This window comes from Equus przewalskii, chromosome 5, assembly GCF_037783145.1.
Source record: "Equus przewalskii isolate Varuska chromosome 5, EquPr2, whole genome shotgun sequence".
Taxonomy (NCBI): Eukaryota; Metazoa; Chordata; class Mammalia; order Perissodactyla; family Equidae; genus Equus; species Equus przewalskii.
Genome location: NC_091835.1, coordinates 36486381 through 36513757, shown reverse-complemented (window position 1 = coordinate 36513757; position 27377 = coordinate 36486381). Strand labels below are relative to the sequence as shown.

The window sequence follows — 27377 nt, the reverse complement described above, 5'->3', positions numbered from 1 at the left end:
AAGGTAGTATTTTTCTTGAAGTTAAACGTATCCAGTTGTGAGGGCTGGCCCCGTGGCCAAGTGGTTAAGTTCTCGCACTCTGCTTGGGGAGCCCAGGGTTCTCCAGTTCAGATCCTGGGCACGGACCTAGTACCACTCATCAGGCCATGGTGTGGCAGTGTCAAACACAGAGAAACTAGAATAACCTACAACTAAGATATACAGCTATGTACTGGGGCTTTGGGGAGGAAAAAAAAAAAGCAGCAGCTTGGCAACAGATGTTAGCTTAGGGCCAGTCTACTACAAAAAAAAAAAATGTATCCAGTTCTTCAATTCTGAGAGTATAACCTTCCCACCTTTTTGGTGTTAAAAATGTTCATTTTATGAAATGATGGTTATGGTAGACGATAGTTCGTAATGTCTTTATGTGACAACGTAAAAAGTTCTCTGCTCCCCCTTGTGTCTCTATTTGTTTATAAAACGAAAAAAAGTCTAAAATAGATTTTTGCTTCATTCTTGTGCTGCTTTTAGCTCTGAATCCTTTCATTCTACTTATTACCAAGGACATTTTTTAAATGTAGATACATATACACTTGTGATGGATATGGCTGACCCACATTCTGTCTTGTTTTTATATTTTCTCCTGTACTGCATGAGGCTGGAAACCAAAAACTATTTCCCATATTTTCTTGCATCTAAGATTCTAGTTGTGAATTTTGATCTATCCATAATTTGCACACCCAAGAGCCTTGAAAAGTAGAAGTGAGGCAGAGGCCGTTTGCTGGCTGCTGTGGCTGTTGCTGCCAGCGTGGTCATGAGATGGGTTTTTCTTCAGCAGTGTTCCAGCATCCATTCACTAGCTTCATGACCACTGAAGGTTGCTGAAGCAGTGTTAGCAACAGTAGCTTCCTGATTCCTGGATCACAGCTAGGCCCCTGTGTTCTTGAACTCAACAGTTTCACCAATATACTCTTTTTTTTTTTTTTAAAGATTTTTATTTTTCCTTTTTCTCCCCAAAGTCCCCTGGTACACAGTTGTATATTTTTTTTAGTTGTGGGTCCTTCTAGTTGTGGCATGTGGGATGCTGCCTCAGCATGGCCTGATGAGCAGTGCCATGTCCACGCCCAGGATCAGAACCTGTGAAACCCTGGGCTGCTGAAGTGGAGCGTACAAACTTAACCACTCAGCCACGGGGCCGGCCCCAGCAATACACTCTTGATTCCTCATCTTTCTGAAGCTTCCCTGGTGGATGACTTTAGTAATCTCATTCTTGGAGCCATTTCTGGAATACAGCATAGACCCTGCTCCTTATGTCCTGCCAATGATTTCGTAAGCACTATGTCCCTGTAATGAGGCCTTTTCTGCTTAAAATAAAGTGGATTCTGTTTACTGCAACCAACCCTGACAGATAGAATATCTGACTGAACAACAGTAAGTGCATTGTCCCCTGGATGTCTCTACCAGCCCCTCCTATACCCCGGCTTTCCCTTTTTCTCTTTCCCTAACTGCCAAATGCAGTATAACCTGGAGCTTTCATCCTTGTTTTTTTGAGGCCATGTAGCTGTTTCTTGGGTCTCAGGAGAGGAAAGAAACTCATGATCACCGTTTCACAAGGGGGCACGTTAGAGAGAGGGGTCAGCTAGGCTAGGAAGTTGAGGATTTTTCTAAGGCCCAAGATTTTATCTGACTCAGTGCCTCCTGTTCTCACCAATCAAGATGCCACTGGTTTATCTTTACATGCTGCAGGGCTTGGATCTGCAGTTAAGAACAATGACGGGTTTTTTTCTTCCTTAGACTTGCTGGTGGGCTCTAGGTCCCCTCAGAGACAATTTCTGCTTTGGTTTATTGGCCATCATCAAAGGGAAAGTGACAATGCTATAAGTATATGAATTATTAACCTAAAAACAATTTTGTATGTTATAATTCATATAACATTAGGAACAAAATGTATTTTTCTCTCATGGACACAATTCTTAAAAATTTTCTTAGTATTTCCCTCCCCTCCCACTGCCCTTTGGCTTTTAAAGGCCTCAGGGTGTTAAGGAGAAAATGGTAACATTTTCACAAGTAGGTAGCTTCCCAGGTGGGTTTGGGAAGCAGAGCTATCTCTCAATTATGGCTGGATTAACCCAGGTGCTAAGTGAGTGTGAAACAGTTCTCCAGGATCATAAAATTGGCAAACATACCTTTAAAAACATATTCTAAAGCCCTGGCATCTTTAGAATTTGTCCAGCATACTTCATAAAAGTCTTCTCATTCTGGTTTAGTTCAGTTTGATTCAGATCACCTACGACGTATCTGACACTGCCAGGCGCGGGAGAAACAAGGATGAATAAAATACACTCCCTACCCAAGAAGGTTTGTGTGTGTGATTAACGCCCTCCTTTCAGACACATGTTCAGAGTTCTCTTCGCCTCCACCCACCCTCTCTATTTCACGAATGGTTTCTTTAGGAACCCCCCTGCTTGGATACCGTGATCCACGTTCAGTCCTTATCTTTCCATACGAGAACCTCAGTTTCCCTAGCCTCCCCTAAAGGCAGGGTTAAACCCCATGCTTTTCCTTTCCCCTGTCTCATTTCTTCTTTTAGGTAACCTAAGTAGGTGGGAAATCTGGGACCAAAGGCTCATAAGAATACAATTATCATGTATATTCCAGAAAGCCAGGGCGCACGCTGACCTCGTTGAGTAAACGGGAAACCATCCATCCCATGCAGGAAATGACTTGTTTGAGGGCAAGAAAAGTGCCGCGGATTTTCCTTTTTCCTTCAGTTCCCTTCTAAACTCATTTCCGGGTTGCAGTCAAGGCGGTCCTTCACTACAATAACTGAGTCTGGATGGCTCTTCCCAGTCCCGCCCTAGACAACGTCCCTGCAAGAAAGGCCAATAGGCCCTTCCCTTTAGTGAATATTTGTATACCTTGTTTTACGTCATTGCAAATCTCAACCAATCAGTAGTTGGGGTAGGAGGTACGAAAATAATCTTCACTTCCTCCCCAAATAGCCACCCCTCGCTTGCGTCATCCTGATAGATTACTTATGGAGCCAATCAACAAGCAGCCTTGGGCCCAGCCTACCTTAAACCCAGTCAATTAAAATGAAGACGAGGAATTGGGGCGGAGAATGGAAAACTTGCCCCCTCTTTTGGAAATGGTTTGAAGAGGAGTGCCCGGACCTCAGGAACTTACAAATTTCGACTAATGATCACCGCATGCTACATATCTCAAAAGCCTCAGTTCCATCCCCTTTCGACCACACCCCAAGATGAGCCACACCCCTCAAATCCCCCCCTTCCCCCCCCATTTCAGTAGAACATATCCCCACCGTGAATCCTCCGGAAAAGAACCAAACCCTAATGGCCTGTGCTTTACATGCTCCTCCCCGTGCCGGTAGAGTAGGGGGAAGGAGAGACCCTGCAGCCTCTGGCGCCAATCTTTCCATTCAGTTCGTCTCTCCTCCCTTCCCCACGTTCCCGGGTCGGGGCTGACACGGGAGTGGGAGGAGCTGAGTGCTTGCTCAGCTAGGGGAGAGGCTAAAGCTTCTTAAGGTGGCACAGAAATGTTGGGTGTCTGGGCCTCAAAACAACTGGATGATGACGTCCTCCTGCCTCCCAACCTCGCTTCCCACAGTTTCTCATCTGTCCCCCAGCCTTAGTTCTAGTCTTATTTTTTAGGGAGAATAAACAGGATAGGTAGAGGATATAAAATTAAAATAATAAAACAAAATAATGTTATGTAAAGGAAATACAAACCTTGGAGAGAACTTTTCCTTTATGAATCTCTTCTACTTTTATCCCGAGATTGCCTTTTAAAGTAGCAGCTAGAATTTTTCTGATGTGCAAATGTGAGCTCAAATTTTGTCTGATAAGTATTTCTAAGTGACTCGTTTGTACGTTTGTTATTCTCTCCCCTCTAGATCTGACGGCAGTCACTAGTCGGTTACCTCCCACTCCTTTTTCCGCGGGTCCCCTGAAGCTGGAAGAGTGGAGGTGGTATATTTCGCAGCCTGGCAGTCTTGGCTCTCGTTCAGTCTTCTCATTTGTGAAATGAGGATAATAATACCTACCTTAGGTTTCGTGTGAGTACCAAAAGACACTGTGTAAATGAAAACACGTTGTAATCTGAAAGGTATAAACAAACGTTAGATAATATTATAAATACAAAGCATGTAGTAACAGTAATTATTTACCCAGTCCTCACTGTGTTCTAGCACTTTTTAAATAGTATTTTAAAAAAACTATTTTTTAAAATTTCAAACACATACAAAAGTAGAGAGAATAGTATCTAAAAGAAAAAAACAATCCATGTTATAATAGTAACACTTGGTCAGTCTTTTATCATCTATATCTCTCTCCTCCATCACTTGATTATTTTGAAGCAAATCTCAGGCATTTCATGATTAAATACTTCAGTATCCATCTTTAAAAGATAAAATTCTTAAAAAATAATAATTCTATGAATACATCTAAAATATAACAATAATTCCTTGCTATCACCAAAGTCAGGATTGAAATTTCACCATTTGCTTCATGATATTTTTTCCAGCTGTTTTCTTCAAATCAGGATCCCCCGAAAGGTTCACATATTGCATTTGATGGATATGTCTCTTGATCCATATATTGCATTTGGTTAATACGTCATTTAAGCCTCTTTCAATCTCTGGGGTCCCTTCCCTCCTGCGCTGACTTCAATGCATTAGTGTACCTGCATGAAGCCACACAGTCCCCACACAACACCGTGAAGGAGGTACTATTATCATCCCCATTGTACTGATGAGGAAACTAAGTAATAGAGCAGTTAAATGACTTAAATTCTTTGTTATTGAGTACCAAAGCTGAGATTTGAATACATGAATCTTATCTACTATACTACCTTTCATATAACACAGGTCTTTAATAAATGCTTCCAAAATGTGTATTAGTCACCAATATTATGAAGAAGCATTTTGCTCAAGGTAGACTAACACTTGTGAAGAAAAACATAATATGTTCTAGTACAGAGAAGGGTGGATCCTTACACTTTGATTCCGAGTATGTCTAAGTGACTATATGTTTATTCTGCTCCATATCATCCTCCTTAATAGAAAGTGAGGGAGAATGACAGCAAGAGCTTTCCCCTGTCTTAGGGCAAAAACCAAACAAAACCAGGTTTACCAGGTTTTTTTTTTTTAATATTAAAAATTACATAAGCCAAAACCATACAATCACTAATTATAGATATAGTAGAAAATGAGATAAATTAAAATAATCTTTATGTTCACATCTTTGGTGTATACCCATCTATGTCCGTGAGTGTGTCTGTGTATGTATATACACAGATACATATATACATACACATACGTATCTATTTTACTATATGATTATATTACACAAACTTTTTAAACATGATTTATCACTGCAGTATATTCAGATATATGAAAAAAATTGATTCTTTAAAATAATACACGCCTATTTAAAAATATCTAAATGGTAAAGAAGATATAAAAGAAAACCAACTCCTCACTAATTCTGCCTTCCGGAGTTAAATACAATTACTCTTTTTTTTTTTAAAGATTGGCACCTGAGCTAACATCTGTTGCCAATCTTCTTTTTTTTTTCTTTTTCTCCGCAAAGCCCCCCAGTACCTGGCTGTATATTCTAGTTGTAGGTCCTTCTGATTATGCTATATGGGATGCCACCTCAGCATGGCCTGATGAGCGGTGCTAGGTCCATGCCCAGGATCCAAACCAGTGAGACCCTGGGCCGCTGAAGTGGAGCAGGCGAACTTAACCACTCAGCGTGGACAGGCACCACAATTACTCTTTTAAAAGCTAAATAGTATTTTACTATATAGATGTACCATAGTTTATTTAACACCTACTCTATTACGGATATTTAAGCTTTTCTAATTTTCTACCATTACAAATAATGCTGCAACCAATATCTTGTATATATCAAATAATTTCTTGAGCTTTTAATTTTTCTAGATTTCTAGGAAAAGAGAGTCTAATCCTTCCCTAGCTTTTCCATTTTTAGTACTTCTACCTCTCGACCCTTTCCCCTCAAATTCCATATACATGTCAAAAAGGGTTGGAAAAAGAAACATTACAAAACATCTAACGCAAGGCAAGAGACATCTGATGAGAAATTATCTGTGTATGAGAGACTGAGTTAATGTTTCAAAGAGGGGAAAAAATATACAGCTTTAAACCTGGACATTGGAAGGGTGGGGAGGAAGAAAAGGCTCAGGTGGGCTTCGCTTCTTTTAAGGTTAAGACGACTTTTAACTCTGACAGCTTGGGACAACAGAATAGAAGTTAAGAGCCAGGTCTTTGGAATCATGTGGATCTATTAGTTTAAGTCCTGACTTTGCTATTTATTAATCATGTGAACTCAGACATACTCAGTATCTCTAACTCATAGTTTTCTCATCTGTAAAACAGGTATAACAATAGTGCCTTATGGGATTGCTAGAAGAATTAAATGTGATAGCACATGCAGAGTGCTTAGCTCAATAAATGCCTGGCACACTGTAAATACAATGTAATTATATGTATAGTATAATTTAAATAAAATACAGTATCACATATTTAGCCAGAAGACAAAAAGACTTTATTATCTAAATGTGAAATGCAGTCATCAAGCTGTAATCTTTGAGTATGCAGTCTTTTTTTGAGCAATTCAAATATTTATGGATAATATTTTTGCTTTCATATTATTTTATGTAATAGTAGAGTAGATTGAGAAAAGTTCAATAGGTCACAGGATATATATATAAGAATTTGCAGAGGAATAATACAACTCCAGGAGGAAGAGTGGAGGTGTTCTCTCCTGTAGCATTTTGTCTCTGGGTGGGGATTATTCTGGAAGGGGCAGAGAATGAGAACATTCTATACTCTGTGACCAGGATAAGATATGTTATAGGATTGTCGGGGGAACTGAACAGTAGTCATACTTTGTATCCTTTGTATACTATATAGTTTAAAAAGCATTTTCACATAAATTATCTCATTTAATCTTTGCAACAGCCTTATAGGGTAGGCAAGGCGAGTGTCAAGGTCCCCTCTTCGCTGACCAAGATTCCACTGAACTAGGGCCTTGCACAAGTTTTTATACATCTAGATTTTCTGATATTTAGTCCAGAGGTTTCTCCATTACACGTTCATTTATCCCTGGATACATTCACTCATTCAATAAGCATTTGTTGAACTCCAGGATATCAGGGTAACATTAACTTCGCCCCAACCCCGTAAGTCTTTGTAAACTATCTCAGGGGAGAGAAGCCCATGGAAGGCATTCCTAAGCAAACCGGAGATGTTCATCTGTACATAGAATACGACAGAATAAAAAAAAGGGCGGTGTACCAGAATTAGAGTGTTCAGCTGGAACCGACAGTGTTTGGTGCGAACGAGGGACTCTCCCGACAGACAGCAGGGGGCTGGCATCTCGGTGGATGGCACGCCGCAAGGAGCGCAGCGGCCCGGGGGCGGCGGCGCGCGTCCCCGTCTCCCCGGAGCGGCCGCTCCTCCTTAACCCGCGCCGGGAGGCGGCGGCGGCGGCGGCCCGGCGGGCGGGGGAGGGGGAGGGGCGCGGAGCGCGGCGCGGAGGCCGGGGAGGAGCCGGGGCCTGCAGCGGAGCCGAGCCGAGCCCGAGCCCGAGCCGAGCCCTGACACTGGCCGTCCGCCTTCTGGCTCCCCGGGAGCCCGGACTGGCCGGAGCCCGAGAGGTGGCAGCGCGGGGAGCCCCACGCGCCGAAGGGAGCGGCCCGGACGGGACGGGACTCGAGGAGGCGCTGCCGCCACAGTAGCCAGTGACGGGCGTCGGGAGCCGCGGCCTCCCGGACCCTGCTGCCCAGGCCAGCCCGGGAGAGCGGGGAGTACGAACCCCCACCCTCGGGGGCACCCCAGGAGCGGAGGCGGGAGCGGGGACGGGCGCAACCTCTCTCCCTGGTGGAGAGAAGACCCTTACCACCCAGGGGAGGGAAAGAAGAGACCCCTCGAGGGGACGAGTCTCTCCATCCCAGAGGCGAGGAAAATCCCCATACTGGCCCGGGAATAGCCCTCCAGAAGTAGAAAGGGGTGATCCTGACGAGAGGAAGCCGACAGAGAGAGACCGCCCCGCCGTGCCTCCGCCCTGCAACACACACTCGCAGCTCTTCAGGACTTTTGAGGCAAAGAGAGGAGGGACATGCGTATGGAGTAGGCACCCTGCATCCTATCCAGTACTCACAGGGAGGGGAGTCCTCACGTTCAGAAGCAGAGGGCACTCCAGGGAAAGAAGAGGAATCGGCTCGCAGCCTTTCTGGAGAGGGGAGGAACTTCCCCCTCAACTTCCTTGTACCTAGACAGTGGAACAGGGCAGAGCCCCTCCGCTCGGACCTCCAGCAGACAGAAAGAGCCCTCCACTCCCGAAAGATCCAGTTGGGGGGGGAGGGGGACTCCCCCGAGGGGGAGGAGACAACTCCTGGTTGGGAGAGGCTCCTCCCCTCCTCCCCAGGGTAACAGGCAGGGTGTGGGGGGTGTGCCACCTACCCCAGGTAGGACCTCCTTCTCCTCCTCCCCCTCCTCCCTCCGCTCCTTATCCTCGGGGGACTCAGTTCCCCTCCCCAGCTTGGGAGGCTCAGCCAAGTACAGGAAGAGCCACTGAGGATGAGACTCTTCAGCTGCCTTTGAAGAGGGGCGTCCCTCCAACCCCAAACTCCAGTACCAGGTGGTTCCCTCCCTTTGCTGGAGGAACCTTGGAGACAGGTTAGTGCCTTCTTTCATCTCTCTGTCATCTTTAGGCGCTAGTGGGTGTAGGGGGCTGGGATGGGGGCTCTCGGGCTTCATTCCTGGAGAAGGTAGAGTAATAACTCAGAGAATCCTCTGGGAAATGTGTTCTGAGGAAGCTCCTGGATTTGAACCCACATCTAGCTGCAGAGGCTCTGAGAAATGGATTTCTTCGTGTTTCGGGACTAAAGGGATGGGATTCATTTGAGGTCCCTAGGAAAGTGTGTGTTTTCATGCTGACGGCAAAGGGATATCAGAAAACGCCTGCATTTTCAGAACTCCATCCATACTGTGTAGTAGTGGTGGACACATCCCAACCACACTCCCATACCACCCTCTATCCTTGGGCCTCTTCACCCTGAGAGAAGGCCCTCACTGAAGTGATGGTGGCCTTTCGTGGCCTGGCCTTGTCTGGGGCTTCCATTGGTATTATGTTTTCTTACCTGTAACCCCAGCTCAGCTTAATGTCCAGCAGAGATCTCTACCCTCTGTGGTTATTGCCCCCTTGACAGAAAAGCAGTACGTCCCCACTCACGGTGCTGCAGACACCAAGAGGCCTCTTCTCGTGACGTTCCCCTTCCTGGCTTGAAGTATGCCTCTGCCAATAAAATCCAAAGGGAAAATGGGAATCCCACATGTCCTGAGGCAAGAAGAAAGGGTGTAAGGGAATGCCACCTCCTGGGTTGAAGTTCTTCCCTGATGCTGGCCCTGTACCACTGCCCCAGTGCCCTACATGACTCCTGTCCTTCGCTGACAGTTCCTCAGGAAAAAGCAGATCTTAGATAGGAAGAGAGGAGTGTTGCTGCTCAGCTCCTTCTAGTCTTCCGTCTAAATAACTTGACCACCAGGGAGACTTGACCTCGGAGCGGTTTCCTTTTAGAAAAGCACCTAATAGTCTCATCCTCTGCCTCCCTGTTTCTTGTTCTGTTCTGGGTCTCTGGAACCTCGTATTTAAGTTTTCTTTCATAACGTAGGAGCAGGAATCATCAAAGTCCAGAATCTTCAGAAAAAGCAGGAAAAACGTGCCAGGAAATCCTTCTAGCTGAGCCCGGGCTGTGTGTTTAGGAGCTCTCTGCCTTTCAACCTGGGCTCAGTAGCTGGGTACCTGCCTTCCTACCTTGCCAGAAGGAAATACCTTATCTTCTGTAAGGGGTATTATACCCCACAGCAAGACCACGTGGGAGGCTTCATCTTACTTGAAATTTTATGTTTCCTCCTTCTCTGTCTGGCTCATGGATGGGCTACCTAAGTCACTAAGTACATCCACTTGGTCCTGGAGGCTACCTGTTAGTAGTAGTAGATGAGACAGGGCTGTGATCCAGGTTTGTGTGGCTGTGCTTTGCAACGATGTGCGTGTTTCTTAATTCAGGTGAATGGCTCTGTCTCTGTTTTGAGTAGGTATGTGTGTGGAGACAGGTACATGTGTACTTCCAGACTAAGCTTTCAGTGGCCTAGAATTCTGTATTTCTGGTAGGCCTCTGACAACAGGTGCCCCCACGCAAGGACCTGGAAAGGGTGCTGGTAAGGATGCCCAACTGAGAGGAAAGGCTTGGCCTCCCCTGGCCAGGGGGAGCCCTCGTGAGTGGCTGCATGAAAGTCATCCCACACAGCAGGGCAGCCCAGTCTCAGGCTGGGAGCATTGCTTCTAGGACTAATAAGAGAGCCTCATTTCTTATATCTCTGGTCTCAAAGGAATCAGGATCCTTGGCTCCTAACTCTAGAACTTCCTCCCCTACTTTTTGGAAAGAGACAGCTCTGGTGTAACAGCAGCCTATTTCTTACAAAGTACTTTACCAGATGCTGGAATGCAACTTGTTGAATGGCTCGGAGGGAACTGTGTCACCACACCTCCAGGTGTACCACCGCCACACGGTCTAACTGGCTCTGCTTGGACTGAGTTTCCCTAATTCTCCCTGCCTCTGTGAAATCAGTTAGAAGCAGATGGCTTTTGGGTTGGATTAACTGTGATTTAGAGAGCGCTATTTTCCAGATCATGTCTTATGACTAGCCGTAGTCCCCCCTGAGAAAGAAGAGATGCTATTCTCCCATTCCTTCCTCCTTGGAGTTTACTCTGTCCTGACATTGGTCAGTACTGGGGTGACACTGTCCCCAAAGAAGACGTTTGAGATTCTGACATCCTGAAAACTATTGCAAGCTCACTGCAGACTTTGCAGTGTAAACCATTGCAGGCTTGCTGCTTCCGCCTTACCTCTATGGTCTGTCAGTTTTCTAATTTTTAATTTCTAATACTTTCTTTTTCCTATTAAAAATAATATCTACACTTACATAACACTAAGTGCTTTAAAGATAGTAACTCAAGATAAATCCTTACAAAACCCCTATGTAGGTACAGTTATCACCTCCATTTTATAGATGAAGAAACTACAACACAGAGAGGTTAAGTAACTTTCCTGAAGTTGCACAGCCGGTAGGTAAGGGATCCAGAATTGAAACCCAGGAGCCTGACTGGTAATTAGTAATGTGGTTAAGTTAGTCACTGCTCTCTTAGTTTTGGCATTATATACAGAGCAGTAAGTTATCACTCATTAATACTTGACTTTAGCACCGCACAGAGAACAATTACTGGCCTTTCAGATAAAATGGGAAGAAAACTGTGCCTGTTGTTTTGGATCTTACACTTCTCATCCAGGATCAGTCTTCCACTCCAACAGAATGTCTTTCTGTTTTTCTCTGCCTTTCTCCCAGTACTGTAGTCTTCATTAGACGTCCTGTGGATGTGATGGAGCCTGCCCTTTGGCTGCCTTTCCCAGTTTCTTTGGGTATTTCCTTTCAGTCTTCCAGCATGCAAAGAAGAATGTGGCCTGACTCAGATTCTGCCCAAGCCCAGTGGCACGAGGCCCACCTGGAGAGAGAGGTCTGGGTAACTAGGTTGGTTTGACTGAGAAATGGAAGTACCTCTTGTTTGCCTTTCTAATAATAGCCCTGAGCATTAGCCTCGTGCCATTATTTTGGGGAGTGTGGAATGTGCGGCAGCCACAAACTCATTAAGCTTCATTCACTTCCCTCCAGGGAGGAAGCTTCAGCAGTGTTTATGACTTCATCCCTTTGTTTGAAGGGGGAAACTGAGGCATCAAGACTTCAGGGAGCAAGGGGTAGTTAGGGACATTTAGTGAGTCAGTGTCAAGGTTGGGAGTAGAACCAAGGAACCTCAGTCTTTGGGGTTCCACACACTGGGCTGCCCTTCAAGAATGGGGAAGTGGCGGGGGTGAGGAAGTGGGATGGGTTAAGGGAGAATGGTGCTGAAAAATCAGAAGGCTTTTTCTCTGCGAGCTTCTTGTAGCTGGGAAGACTGGAATATATTTTGAGTGCTGTGGCAGTATGCGGAGGGCTGACTGGGAGGGTGCTGGAGAAAGGTTAAATTTAACCTCAGTGTCCTAACCTGGTGCTGGGGTAAGGATAGAGGAGGGCATAGAACCACTAGCAAAAGGCTGAGAGTGCTTCCCTTTCTGGAATTCACAGTGATTGGCACATGCCAAATGGGTTCTGCTAACCGCTTTAAATCTACTCTCGTGCCCCTGTCCAGTGTTGAGAGCGTTTCAGATGAAATATCCACTGAAGGCTTCTGTGTTCTTAAGATGAGATTTCCCAGGGATCATTAGCAGGAGATAATAGGGAATAGGGTAAAATTTCTTTACAGACCTCCCCTTTTAGGAAGGACCTAGGAGAACCCTGGTCATTGAGAACCTGCTCCATGTTGTGTCACTGTCCAGTTGGGATAACCCAGCTACAGGACCAGATTACTGCCCAAAGTGCTCTGCTTTGCCCCAGAGGCTGTGGCATGTGGATTTAGTAAAGTGCTAGGAGGTCTGAGGCTTTCTGGGATGATTAAACGTCCCTGTTAGTTTCCAAGTTTCCCTGATTTTAGAGCAAAATGGTGGTCATGGGATGAAAAGGAGGGTGGTAGGGAGAGGAGCTAAGGATAAAGGGGGAAACCCCTTCATGATTCTACTGATGCTATTTATAAACAGTTTTTTTTTCCTTTCTCTTGTCAAACAATTCTTGGGTTGCAATTGGGTCTCCTGCTGCCCAGGCCCCTGAGGCACTAAGGTGTTTCCTTCAGCCCTGTGGAGTGGGCGTGTTGCTGGTGAGGACCACAAGGCAGGGTAGTTGCAGGTACACGCAAAGATTGTGTGGGTGGGGACCTTGGGAGAGGGAGGTGAGTGAGAATGCTGACCCTTAGGAGTAAGTGTCAAGGAGTGGAGAGTCGCTAACTGGTAGAGTGAGCTGGTAGCCTGCAAGAGGTGTTGGAGTCAGGAGAGAGGGCTAGGCAGTCATATCAGGGACTGAGCTTTTAATTGCAAAGTGTGTGGACTTGTATGTAGTTGTATGTATATGCTTGTGCATATTATCTGGGTGTGGATTTAGCGATTACATACATAATGCATTTCTGCCCAGGATTCTGAACCCTGGGCATGCTAGCCCTGGCTGCTCAAGAGAAATGCCCTGGTGGGTCAGTCAGCAGGGATATGAGGAAGAAATACTAGCTGGAATCTGGTGGCAGTACAGGCACAAACCTGTTAGGCTGCGAGTACTTAGGAGGTTGCTGGCATCAGCTGTGGTGGAGTGCCAAATGGCCACCAAGTGGTTCCTGTCAGCCTTTCTAGACCCTGCAATACAGATATCACCCATCATTTTTCACCTTCCCCCACCAAGACGTCACTCTAGCTACTCCTCTCTGCCAGCAAGAGCGCCCAGGCTGTGTGGGTGGCAGCAGGGCATGCAGACAGCAGGCGTGGGCGGTTTGGCAGCGCCAGGAGTTTGCATGGAGGTGCAGCGAGTGTGCGTGCCTGGCTGGGAAGGAAGGAGAGAGGAGGAGGGCGGGAGAAAGGGAGCCAGCTCTTAGCCCCAGAGTGGCTATTTTTAGCCAGGCTATCTGATTGTTACCGGTGTGCACACAGCTGGGTGTCTCCCTGGCTCAGCGAAGCCCAGCGGGCTGAGAGGTGGGAGGTCCTTGCTGATGACTTCTTCCTGGTGTTGGTGTCTGTGGGCGGGAGCTTGCAGGGGGTAGCTTTAAAGGTGTGAGGGCAGCTGTCCTTAGGATCTGTTACCTGTGTCTGTGACTTGTGCTCTGTTGGTAATGTATGCTGTGTATCTAATTATGATCTCTGGGTATGTGGGCCACTGTTGATGTGTCTGTCTTGCTTCTGTCCTTTGTTGATTGTCGTATTGTAATTTATGCTTGGGATATATCCAGTATGCCTCACGTGCACATGTATGTGAGATAAAAAGACAAATGCTCAAACATATCTAATAGGAAACATCTTGAAAAGTGTTGGTGTGTGCTTCACTTGTGTATATTTATGTTTTCTCAGACTATTTTTCTTTATATGTTCACTCGTGCTATCTATCCGTGGATGTCGTATGTAAATATAATAGGCATCACATAATTGGAGAATAGACTTTGGCCACTTTACCCTGCTAACTAAATATTTTTTTGAAAAATTACTTCTACGTAGCTTAAAAATATTACGTTGTAGGGCTTTTAAGTAAGGAGAATTGAGAGAATAGCTCAATTTGGTGGGTGGTTTCATCTTTCTTAGTCCTGCATGAAAGGAGAGGCTTCTGGGCCATGTTCTGCGTTAAGATGTAGGATAAGTACCAGTCTGTCATCTGGTAGATGGTTGGTGATATGTTCGTTTGTGGCTCTGGGAACAGCTGGTTGAGGACTGTCCCCTGAGAGGAGTCTCCTATGGGAACATAGTGGGAATAAACGCTACTTCCCTTAAAGCTCTAGGATTTGAGTATTACTTTCCACCAGTAACCAGAGGTAACACTCACCTATTCAATTTTCCTCTCCCCTTTGTCCTTTTCTCTGCAGAACCCAGAAGTACCATGGCTTCTGACCTAGAGAGTAGCCTCACCTCCATAGACTGGCTCCCCCAGCTGACCCTCCGAGCTACCATTGAGAAGCTTGGGAGTGCCTCCCAGGCTGGGCCTCCAGGGGGCAGCCGCAAGTGTCCACCAGGCTCACCCACCGATCCTAATGCCACCCTGAGCAAAGATGAGGCAGCAGTCCACCAGGATGGCAAACCACGATACAGCTATGCCACCCTCATCACCTACGCCATCAACTCCTCTCCAGCCAAGAAGATGACCCTCAGTGAGATCTACCGCTGGATCTGTGATAATTTCCCCTATTACAAGAATGCTGGCATTGGTTGGAAGGTGGGACGGCTTCTATAACCTGGGGTTATTTTTAGCCTTCGACAATATTTTTCTCTACTTTTGCTTCTTCTGTAACCTGATTCACTTCACTCTGACCTGTCAGAGATGTATGAACTTAAAATCTCATATCTCCCATCCCTTACTTTTTTCAGAGTTGAACGACTTTCATAAGGTTTATCAGGGGAACTCCTGTGAAATCAAACCACTAAGTATACTTATGAGCATGGCAGGATGTTGTTACTTATCTCACCCTCTTATCTCTTGACTCTTCAAAAAGGAGATTCATTCATTTCACAAATATTTATTGCCACTCTACTGTGTTCAAGTCACTGTGTAAGGCATAGCATTGCGCCTTCCTACCTAGAGGAAGGACTCTCACCACATTTCCAGAGCCTCACTGTGCACGGTCATCATCTTTTAAAAAATTGTATATCAGGAAAGAAATAATATAATTAGGTCCTTCACCAGCAGCTCATCCACCAAGCAAATAATGAGAGGATAAGTTGTTTGGCTGGAGATAAAGGAAGAAGGGGACTCCTCTTCCAAGCAAAGAAGGAAGGCTGATGTTCTTAGTCTTTTGGAGCAGCCGTTCATCGTGATTCTTACATTCTATAAATCACTGGTTGACATAGAATCCAGATGATGAGCTGGAGACTGTTGAAAGCATTCAGTTTTTCCTTTATAAATTTGTCCCTCCTAGCTACCACAAGCGCAGACCCCACCCAACACATATGCACAACAGTATTTCTTTCCTGCAAATGTGACCATTCCATGGGCTGTTGAAAAAACAAAGGTGAACTGTGCCTTTGTTTCACTCGTGATTTATATAAACAGTTTTAAAACGTTGTTTTTTGACTACAGAGAGAATGAATTAAGGAACTGGGCCGATGTGATTTTGAGGCATTTATATGCCTGTTGTCAGATGGGTGGAAAGATTGAAAGACTATGTAAGCAGCTTTCCAGAAGCACCTGGTAGTTGAGTTTATAGCCATTACCTCTCATCGGTTTAGTTTCTGCATTTTTCTTATTTCGTTGCTCTTGCTCCCTATTGGTAATTTCCTCCCTGAGTAGAGTTAAGAGGTGCTAAGTTTACCCTGATAATTGAACTTTATTGTGTGTTATGTCCTTTTGTGTCTCTCTGTGTCCTCTTGGTAAATTTTCTGCTATGCACAATGCTCAAATCTAATTTGGTTCTCTGCTTCCCCAGAATTCAATTCGGCACAACCTTTCTCTCAACAAGTGTTTCCGGAAGGTGCCCAGACCTCGGGATGACCCTGGGAAGGTGAGATACTGCCATAAGCGTTGAAGGGAGGAGCAGGAAGGAGAGAGAAGTAGTTGACAGCCCAGAGTCCTGCGGCTCTTTTAATTATCCAGAAGAGGAAATCATGTTAATTAGAGAAGAAGCTTTATTTTATCTCAAAGGAAGAGCTTGGTTATCAAGCTTGTGGGCCCCACTAAGGGGTGACTGAGGAGTGAATGAGTGAAAGAGTGACTAATGAGTGACTAAGAAGATTGTGAAATCTTTTTTTTTTTTTTTGAGGAAGATTAGCCCTTAGCTAACATCTGCTGCCAATCGTCCTCTTTTTGCTGAGGAAGATTGGCCCTGAGTTAACATCCATGCCTATCTTCCTCTACTTTCTATGTGGGATGCCTACCACAGCATGGCTTGTCAAGCGGTGCCACGTCCGCACCCGGGATTCAAACCGTCGAACCCTGGGCTGCCGAAGTAGAACGTGTGCCCTTAATGGCTGCACCACCGGGCCAGCCCCGAAATCTTAATTTTTTAATAGAAATATCTGTGGTAAAGTTGACTTTGATACCTCCTTCTTTGCGTGTAGCACTCTTTCTAGATGTAAAAGGTGGACTTGATAACCTTTGTTATATTCTATATAAAAATTCTGTTAGAAAAATAATTATAAAATATTATAAAAATTATATAAAAATTTTCTGTATAAAAATCTCATGACTTTTATCTTGAAAGGGGAGAAGGGAGAAATCATTGTCTTCACTTGACAGATGTGGGCGCTAAAGTCCAGGAGAGTCTTGCTTCACGTCGCCTGGAAGGGGAGCGTTGTGTATGGGCCTTTCTAGCTCTGTGAACTAAATATCATTGTTGCACCCCTCCAGACCAATCGGGGCCTGTGTTTGCACCCCAGGGGGTGCCTCTGACATACTCTGAGCTTTTAGGACAAATTTACTCCTCAAAAGTAGCCAGTACCCTCAGGATTCTGGGTGAATCCCCAGGTTTTTTTTCCTTAATATAGCTGTTATTTTATGTGAAAATCCTCCCAAATATCTACTTTTCCAAAGGTGGGACTTTTCATATATAATGATTTTGTTCTCTGTGGGGATGGATTCTCCTACTAGGGCTCTTACTGGACAATCGACACTTGCCCTGACATCTCCCGAAAGAGAAGACACCCTCCAGATGATGATGTAAGTCCCCTCCTCATGGCGAGGTGCCATTTCTGAGCCAGCTGCTCCTTCCACATTCTTCCCTGTATTTTCACTCCTTTCTTATATTTGGGGCAAAGGGTGAATACCAACAAAGGTGAAACCATGGGTCTTGGGAGGATGTTTAGCTTCTTCTTATAGGTTTCTATTCTTTCACAATCCTCAGCTATCCCAAGACTCACCAGAACAAGAAGCAAACAAGAGCCCACGGGGAGGCGTTCCAGGGAGTGGAGAAGCCTCGCTGCCTCCCGAGGGGAATCCTCAGATGTCACTTCAGAGCCCCACATCCATCACCAGCTACAGCCAGGTAGGAAGTAGAGGGGGCAGGGCCGTAGGGGTGGAGGGACGGATGGGTGATTGAATAGATTCATATATCTGTCCGTTCAAAATTATGAATTGAGTATCTGTGATATAGTAGGCAGATAAATTGGGAAAGAAGGGGAAAGTAAAAGAGGGAAGCTGAGAGAGAGAGACATAACAGAACTTTGAGAAAGATCAGAAAAATAAAATAGAGAGAAGAGAAGAAGGGGAACCAAAAAGGTTATGAGGAGGGAAAGATGGGCATGGATGTAGCATAGGAAAAAGGCAAGACGCTACATCAACATAGGAACAAATGAGGGGCTGGCCCAGTGGTGCAGCAGTTAAGTTTTCACGTTCCACTTCGGTGGCCCAGGGTTCGTTGGTTCAGATCCTGGGTGCAGACCTGGCACTGCTTGGCAAGCCATGCTGTGGCAGGCATCCCACATATAAAATAAAGGAAGATAGGCACAGATGTTAGCTCAGGGCCAATCTTCCTCAACAAAAAAGAGGAGGATTGTTGGCAGATGTTAGCTCAGGGCTAATTGTCCTCAAAAAAATTAAAAAAAAATTAAAAAACAAAAAGAGGGAGGAAGGAATGAGAAAAGGAGAAAATGGTGCTCCTTCATTGAAAGGTTGGGACAGGATGAAGAGGACAGGCAGGAGAGCTGGGTGACCACTGAAGGATTGTATTTGTCCCTCTTTAGGACATGGATCAAGTCTTTCTTACCTCTTTTTTTCAGGGCACAGGGTCTGTGGATGGTGGAGCAGTGGCAGCAGGGGCTCCAGGCCGAGAAAGTGCTGAGGGGCCCCCTCCCCTGTATAACACCAACCATGACTTCAAATTCTCCTACTCAGAGATCAATTTTCAGGATCTAAGCTGGTCCTTCCGCAACCTCTACAAATCCATGCTGGAGAAATCCTCTTCCTCCTCTCAGCATGGTAAGTCTGGAGTTAGAATGGGAGCATTGATTTCCTTATATCTTTGAACAGCTGGTGATATTTCTCTTCTCTCCCTTCTTTCTTACTTTTAACACGAGAGGTCAGTCACTGCTCAGGGGAAGCATGTCATGAACCAAAACTGTTTGGAGTCCAGCTCTCCTGGCTTAGTTCTGAAGGACAGCTGTTTCAGAAGCAGGCTGGGTTAGAAGCTTCAGAATGTGGGTTGGAGGAATCCCCCTTCTAGAACTAAGGGCAATCGTGTTATGGCTTCAGGCAAGTCATTTAGAGGATCGCCACTAGGGGACAGCAGTACATAGTTTCTTTTCCCAGAGAATCCCTGCATTTCGTTGTGAGAACAATTTAATTTTATGTTTTAGCATATTTATATTTATCTTAATTTCTATTAGGAAAAATTTCAAACAGATGCAAAAATAGAGAAAATAGAATAATAAATCCTCATGTTTTCATCACCCAACTTTAACAGTTACTAATGTTTTGTTAAGCGTATTTCATTTGCCATCAAGCTTTTTTTTTTAATTGGAGCAATTTAGTGCAATTCCTAGACATGTCATTCTACCTGTAAATACTCTTTCAGTATGCATCTTTAATGACAAAGACTTTTATTTTAGTTATCCATTGCCATTATCACTCCTAACATAATTAATAAAGCTTCCTTACTATCAGTTTATACCTTGTCCGTGCTCAAATTTCCCGAATTATCATGTGAGAATGATTTTAAGTCCTTATTGGCTAGCTCCCTGAGAGGTCCTCAACTTCAGCCCTCTGCAATTCCTGTTTTTTAATTTTTTTGCTTGAAGAACTTAGAAGTAGGGGTGAAGTCAAGACTTCAGGTGAGTCATCAGACCTTGTTCTGTGCAGTGCCCTTGTATGTATAGGCAGCAGAAGATTAATGGAATGATAAAAAGTGGTTAGAGGTCACTTTGTGGAAAATTTATATTAATTGTCATGAATTTCTTCTTTTAAATCCTGAAGGATTCATAGCTAGAGTGGTGTTCTAAGATTGTAGCATTTACTTGAGAAATGAGTCCAACTCAGATGATTGGTTGATTGTAAGTGGGAAACATGGAGGGGCTGTCAGAAACAAAGTGAAAAATTAGGGTGAGCGAGGACAGCAAAGTGTTCACTCAAGTTTAATTGTGGCTGAAAACCAGTAGGCTCAACCTCTAATTCTTCCCTGCGGAATCTGTTTGAGAAAGTCATCCATCTTACTCTCTTCCTCACCCAAGCCTCATTTGTTGGCAGTGAATATAAGAAGCCTGTACGGTAGGAGAGTGTAGACACAATAAGAAGAGGAGAGAGGGCTAGCCCGGTGGCGCAGGGGTTAGTTTCGCACGTTCTGCTTTGGCAGCCCCGGGTTTGCCGGTTCAGATCCCGGGTTCGGACATGGCACTGCTTGGCAAGCCATGCTGTGGTAGGCGTCCCACATATAAAGTAGAGGAAGATGGGTGTGGATGTTAGCTCAGGGCCAGCTTTCCTCAGCAAAAAGAGGAGGATTGGCAGCAGACGTTAGCTCAGGGCTAATCTTCCTCAAAAAAAAAAAAAAAAAAAAGAGGAGAGAATAGCTGTCCAATGGCTTTGTTTTATTTATAATTGACTTTTAAACTTTACCTGTTGTCTGATTACTTTTGAAACTGTGATTCCAGGCCTACACCAAAATCCTTGAAAAAATAGCGTAAAAAAATCTCTTTTTGCTGGAATTTCAGTGGTTGTCACACTATCAAGGCCCTCCCTCTGTCTGTTATACCTGCCAAGGGGAGGGGCGGGGGAGCCAAGGGGATCCTTGCTGTCCCGGGACACACTTACCCTTTGAAGTCTGCGGTTCTGTCTGAGACCTCCCATGTCAACCCAGTAGAAATCATGTTAAGTGAGAAATGCATTGGCCAAGTCACTTGCCTGCTTCCTCCCACCCTGCAGGCTTTTCGTCTCTCCTGGGGGACATGCCTCCCTCTAACAACTACTACATGTACCAGCAACAGCAGCCGCCGCCTCAACAGCAGCAGCCGCAGCCACCGCCACAGCCACCACCCCAACAATCACAGCCACAGCAGCAGCAGGCATCAGCCCAGGGCCCCTCAACTGTAGGGAGTGCTCCTCCGCTGCACACCCCAAGCCCAGATGGTTGTACCCCACCAGGGGGAAAGCAAGCTGGGGCTGAAGGCTATGGGCCTCCCCCTGTGATGGCTATGCATCCACCCCCACTGCAGCATGGAGGCTACCACCCACATCAGCACCATCCCCACTCCCACCCTGCCCAGCAGCCGCCACCACCACAGCAGCAGGCACAAGGCCAAGCTCCTATCAACAGTACTGGCTTTGGTGAGTAAGGAGGGTGCAGGGAGATCCTAGAGGAGGGTGGAATGACCCCCTTGTTCTGACTCTGGCTTGGAGGTGCAATTGATTAGGAAGTTAATAGTGGGTCTTTTAGCCTTGCTCCCCCGTGGGGGCTCATCTGAGCAAACAGAAGTTGCTTCTTAGAGCTCTATAATATAGAATTCTTGGACAAATTGGGATATTTTTACATATTCTGCTTACGAGCTGGGCTGTCTATACCTAAAACATAGGTCGCTTTGCTAGTCCTAAATCTCCAGGGAGGGGGATTCCAGAATTATCTTGATAATGCAATTGACAACCTGTGTAGATGCAAGAATCTTGCATGTAGTCAGTCTGCTGTCAGTTGGCTGCCATCTTATTGGCTTTACTCTATCTTATTACCCACTTGCTCTTCCTCTTTACAGCCTTTCCTCCTGACTGGTGCTCCAATATCGACTCCTTAAAGGAAAGCTTCAAGATGGTGAATCGGCTCAATTGGTCCAGCATTGAGCAGTCACAGTTCTCAGGTTAGTGATCAAAGGATGATGATTGGAGGGAAGTGGGATACCTTGTAAGTGGGGAAACCCAATAGAAACCAAAACCAGAAGGGGGTGGTTAAGTGAAGTTTGAGGATTGAGGATTTCATTATTTCCCCTCCATGTTTCACAAGGTGGATAATATTGATATTATTTTCAAATTAATTTTAATTAATTTTGCCTTAACTCAAGGTGTGACAATGGTTGTCAGAATTATCTTAGCTAATCTGTCTCTGGGAGAGGGAAGGCTCTCAGGAATTCAGAAACCCTAGACCACTATTTTGTAGTTTTGTCACCATTTACTGGCAGTGTGACCATGGCTGATTCATTCAGTCACTTTGAAATTTTGCTTTATTCATCAGTAAGATGGAAATTATAATAAGAATTTAGTAAGGGACAAATAGAATGAGAGTTTTAAAATCTAGAGCTCTAACAGATGGCAATTGTTGTTAGTAACGTGCCTCATCAGTGGTGTTGATTTATGATGTGGTTGGAACAGTGAGATGGGTGGGTCTGGTGGGGGCTGTGGGACCACTGCAAGGTTGGCATTTCTTGCTTCTCTATTTGTAGAATTGATGGAGAGTCTGCGACAGGCAGAGCAGAAGAACTGGAGCCTCGACCAGCATCACATTGCCAATCTGTGTGACTCCCTCAACCACTTCCTTACTCAGACTGGTCACATGCTCCCTCAAGGGGGCTCTCACCGGCCACTAGCCTCTGCCCGCATTGCTGACTCCTGTGCTCTCACCAGTGGCAAACAAGAGCCAGCTATGAACCAAGGTACCAAATAAAGCAAGTTGCCAAGGGGGTGGAGACTGTGCTGAAAAGGGAGAGGGAGGAGAAAGGCAGAAGAGAATTGAGAAAAATCATCGTGGGCACTGATCCAGACTGAGCAGTGGGACTAGTTTGTCTGCCACTTTGACTGAACATCTGTTGTATCAGTAAAGTCCTATACTGAAAAATGCCAGAGAAATAGACCATATGATTCCTTTTTAGACCTTGATTTGGGAGATCAGAATTACTTTAGAAAAGGGGGGAGATGGGCTGGCCTGGTGGCACAGAGGTTAAGTTCGCATGTTCCGCTTTGGTGGCCAGGGGTTTGCCAGGTCAGATCCTGGGTGCAGACCTGCGCACCACTTGTCAAGCCATGCTGTGGCAGGCATCCCACATATAAAGTAGAGGAAGATGGGCATAGATGATAGGTCAGGGCCAGTCTTCCTCCGGTGGAGGGTGTGGTGGGGAAGAGGAAGATTGGCAGCAGATGTTAGCTCAGGGCTAATCTTCCTAAAAAAAACAAAAAGTACAAAAAGGGAGAGAAAGTTCCCACTCCAAATTTGTGTCTCAATAACCCCTACGTGGATCATATTAGGAAAGGCATGATTCTCTAAGTTATATGCTCTTCAAACTGGTGAAATGAGAGAGATTGGATGATCATGTTTCTGTATTTGTTATCGTTTTAATATCTTCGATATTTCACAATGCTAGTATCCAGTCCCTTTTTACCGTAAGTGGTGAGGACCGATAGCTTCTGTAGAAAGCCTTCATGCCTGCAGGAGCTACAGAACAGAGCAGGGAAGGGAGAAGAGACAAGGAGAGGAAGAGTACTTTTCTTCCCTCTCTGTTGGACCCTGCTTCTTTGAGTATAATGATTCCACTCAAGAAACTGTCATCTTGCTTTGGCAGTGAACTCTTATGGGCACCCACAAGCTCCTCACCTCTACCCTGGCCCGTCACCAATGTACCCAATCCCCACCCAGGACTCAGCAGGATACAATCGCCCAGGTAAGAGCTAGACAGTTGGTTTTACCAGGAGTTGAGCACTCTCTACCCTGAAGAGTTTTTTCTCTTCCCTCTGGCTCTGAGCCTACGTTCTCTGCCCTTTTGCCTGCACCAGCCAAGAGGGGAAGAGCCTTCATGATTCCCAAGGCTGGGGGGAGGGCCACCTGCTGGGGGGGTTATGTCATGGGAGACCAAAGAAAACTGATTTACTTTAAAATTAGCTCATGTCTTCAATAATGAAAAGAAGTAAAAACATGAATATAAAGAAAATATAGATATGTGGAACACTTTAGAATCTAGATGGGAGATATACTCAGGCAAATGAAATGAATGTGTTCAACAAACATACCTGCTTTGTGCCCATGTCTGCTTTCCTGTCACCTGACTTCTAGTATCAGGGGTCTGGGACTGAACTAGCTCTGATGGTGGAGGTGGGGATAGAGACCCTAAATTGCTGTAAATAGTATAAATTTAATAGATCCTTCACCTTTAAATACATTTTAGAAGAGTCACTATGATCATCCCGCCTAACCACAAGGGTTTTCAGTTTTTTGGTTGACGTCTGACTCTTTGTCCATGTGTTCCTTATCCATGTAACACATATGCAAATTTCTGTACTGCTATTTCATAGAATAGTATATTCTGTATGTTTTTTGTCATTATTACATAGTCTTCACAAGCATAATTTTTAATGACTGTGTACTACTATATTGCCATGTGACCTAGTTTACTGTAGTTTATTTCTTGAGACGTCACTTAAATGGTGGCTGGCAACAAAAATAACTCTGGGCTGATAATGACAGTAGTTTCACCAGACCTTCTCATGGTATTATTTGGGGCTAAGCACTGCCCATCCAGTTGGATAGAATGGCTTCCCATCCACTCTCCTTTTAATCTGTTTCTCTCTTCCTGACAGCACACCATATGGTCCCTCGGCCACCGGTTCCACCTCCTGGTGCCAATGAGGAGATCCCTGATGACTTCGACTGGGACTTGATCACTTAGTGTATCACAGAGTGTGGCCATCAGCCCAGGGCTGAGTGGTGAAGTCTGGCAGTGGGGAGAGAAGAGCCCCAGCCCATCCCTTTCCCCTTGCCTGTATATAGATATATATCCTCTTTTTTCTTTCTCTGTCAGAGAAGCCACCGCAAGATGCTGCCGAAGATAACCCCCTCTTTCCTGACTGATTCTTCCTCTTTCTTGTTTTTTCCTAATTCCTTTATTATTATTCTTATTATATTATTATTATTATTATTATTGGTTATATGCTGTCCCCAGTCTCTTGTCCCTACACCATGGACCATGTCCATCTCTTGCTAATTTAAAATCATCTGGCTGGAAGGTGAGGCCATGATAGCTGCAGAGAAAGGTTTCAAACTCTGACTTACCTTTCTCTTTGAGAAATTCAATGCTAATCCTACCTTTTGGCCCTGAATTTTTTTCTATTCCTGTCAGTTCAGTTCAGGAATAGAGAGGCCACATTATCAAGTAGAAGGGATCTAAAACACTGCTTGGCAGCCATGAATTTGCAGGTTTTACTCAATGGTGCTAATTTTGTCCTTTGAGCTCTTCCTTGTCCTTTTATATCTTCGATCCTTACTTCTACCAATCCTCATTCCCCATCAAGGGTAAGAGTGATGGTGGTGGTGCAGGAGGGTGACAATAAAATCCTAGGCCTGGGTTGGGTTGAGTAGAATACTATAGAGGGGTGATGGAATATAAAAGAGTCAGAAATTGGATATATACTACTACATCAAATAAACTTCCATCGGCTTTTCCTAGCCCATTCTCTATAGGAGATAGGGTTACTCTTAGCCAGAACTCTGCTTCAATGGTAGGGATGAGGACAACTATTCAGCATAGGTTCAGCTTTTTGGAGATGGTACCAATTTAACCATTTTGGCTTTTTAAACATAATTTTCTCTGGAAATTAACTGTGGCTCTTACTTGCATTTACAAATCCTTGAATCCCCTTTTCTCATTCAGCAAATATTATTTTGTCCTCCTTTAATTGTTTGATCAACTCTTCTACCCATCTTATTTTCTTCCCCCATTTTCTGGGATTCTCAAGAAAGAAAAGTAACCCATTATCACTTTTTGTTTCATCATGTCCTAGGACTCTTTTCTACTAATCATACCAGAACCAAATCTCTAATACTGGCGGTAGGAGGATGGGGAAAGGAAAAGGGAGCTGGCATAGACATGGCTAGGGAATATTTCACTTATTTAACTCTGTGGGCAAATGCTTCTCTTGGAATCCAGATCATTGGGGCTGAGGCTTTTGCAATTAGGCTTTTGAGGGTGAAGGAAATTGGTGGAGGGGAGTAAATAATCTAGAGATAAGAGTTCAGTGAGGGCCAAGGAAGACCCTCAGAAAAAGGTCTGGGGATAATTTATCTCCTTTAACAAGGACTGGCCATGATTTATTGCTGCAAAGTACATAGTGTATATTTAGTGTTAATTGTTGAACTTTAGTTATGAGAGGGAAGAACAAGTTTACTTTTGTTTTTATTTCACTGAATGTTCACTTTCTGAAAGCTACAGGACAAAATGTACGGAATGGACAAGCCACTCCCTCTGTGATTTCTGCTTTTTGTTCGTACTCTTTTATTTATCCATGATTTCCAAGAGATCTAGCTTTCTGCTCTCCTGCTTTTTCCCCTCATCCACCCCTTCCTTTCTTTGTAAGGGGGTTATATATGAGAGTTTGTTGAAGAAGTCCAGTGAGGCTGACGTTAAGAAAGGGCGGTTAACTAAAGAGCACTTTATTTCTTTGAAGTTTTTTGTAAGAAATGGGGGTATGAGTGGCTTGAATCCCCCATTGTGTTGGAGGGCAGTTAGTGGGGTTGAAGTATGACATAATATTTCCCATTGGGGAAAGGATAATTTCTCTTAGAGGGTGGTAAAATGCCTTTGCCCTGTGTCCTCTTCCTTATTCCTTCCAATCAGGGTGCCTCCTACACACAACTTCCCATTTGTTCTCCTCGAGATTTCCCCTCTACAAATCATCACTTCTCTTTTCTAAACTCCTTTTCTACTCAGATCCATACAGGATTTGCAAAGGTAGACTAAATCATACATGTAAATGTTCCTTTTTGTAATTCCACGTCTTCTGAAAACTAGTCTCGTTAAGAACCCTGGTGGGAGTCAGAGTAACTGAAGTTTGGGGTTAGAGCTGGAGATTGGCTATCAGACCTTCTGGGATTTTAGCTCCCCTCCACTAAACTCAGCCTTGGTAAACGGCACAGCACAAACCTGACCTTCTTTGGGCCTCAGTTTCCCCTCCCTTCCATGAAATGGAAAGAAAACTACTTTTTCTTGTTGGTCCAGCATTGTTGGACTTGAAGTATAGTCATTGTTGTTGTATTGGGTGATGTGTGCAAAACTTCAGGAGCTCACTGCCTACAAGAGGAAATAGGGAGAAAGTGGAGGAGAGGGACAGAAGGAGCAATTATTTGGTATAGATCCACCCATCCCTGCCTTCCTCTCTTCAACCCCCATGTTTCTGGTTTGGTGAGTCCTTCATACCACCCATGATGCTTTGCATTGGTGCAGGCTGGGAAGGGGGTGTATGGTCTCACAAGTTGTTGTTTTTTGCATGCTTTCTTAATAAAAAAAAAAAAGATGAATGTTTATGGTTTTGTCTTACTGGTACTGGTCTCAAATTTCTTCTGGCCAGGGTAGCAAGGGAGAAATGCAAGAGCATTTGTTTTCAATTGGCCTGTAGCCTCTCCCTGACCCTCTACCACGTGGTGTGATTAGTTGACCCTGAAATTTTTTGTATGATTGATGGGAAAGAATAATTAAAAGCATGCCTTTAACAATCGTTTTTTCAAAACCTATTAAATATAGTGAAATATTTTTGGGAGAGGCAGTTACCCCTTGCAGCTTGGTGTGTGGACTAGGCCATTTTGCTTGTATTCTGGGATATTTTAAAGATTAAAAATATTAAAATTTGGGGAGAAGTTGGGTCCCCATCTGGGACTTCCTGTGAGTACTTACAGGTACTCACCAGGGTTTTTCATCAGAAATTAGAGAATTCCAATTGTAGGAATTTCTTCAGAATACATTTCCAAGGTAAATGGAATTCTCAAAAGGAGTCCAAAAAAGCCAACTATTGGAGCTGGCCC

At 44.7% G+C, this 27377-nt stretch overlaps 2 protein-coding genes across 3 annotated transcripts; one reads left to right on the top strand and one right to left on the bottom strand.

Moving 5' to 3' along the window:
* Positions 1-951: 951 nt before the first annotated feature.
* On the bottom strand, positions 952-12436 carry LOC139083204 (uncharacterized). Its single transcript, XM_070618163.1, has 3 exons — positions 12383-12436; positions 7319-8481; positions 952-4097 (listed from the first exon to the last, which is right to left on the bottom strand). The coding sequence occupies exons 1-2, from the start codon at positions 12434-12436 to the stop codon at positions 7333-7335; spliced, it is 1203 nt and encodes a 400-aa protein (XP_070474264.1). The 3' UTR covers positions 952-4097; positions 7319-7332.
* FOXJ2 (forkhead box J2) lies at positions 8468-26880 on the top strand. 2 transcript variants are annotated; one of them, XM_008528872.2, is made up of 11 exons: positions 8468-8701; positions 14562-14908; positions 16116-16190; positions 17276-17344; positions 17529-17669; positions 18403-18601; positions 20537-20938; positions 21358-21459; positions 22039-22248; positions 23152-23250; positions 24164-26880. In XM_008528872.2, exons 2-11 carry the CDS (start codon positions 14576-14578, stop codon positions 24250-24252), a joined length of 1719 nt encoding a protein of 572 aa, XP_008527094.1. In that variant the 5' UTR covers positions 8468-8701; positions 14562-14575; the 3' UTR covers positions 24253-26880. The 2 variants fall into 2 exon arrangements, with proteins under 2 accessions (XP_008527094.1, XP_070476748.1); XM_070620647.1 differs by lacking the exon at positions 8468-8701 and adding an exon at positions 11590-11611.
* The last annotated feature ends 497 nt before the right edge of the window (positions 26881-27377 follow it).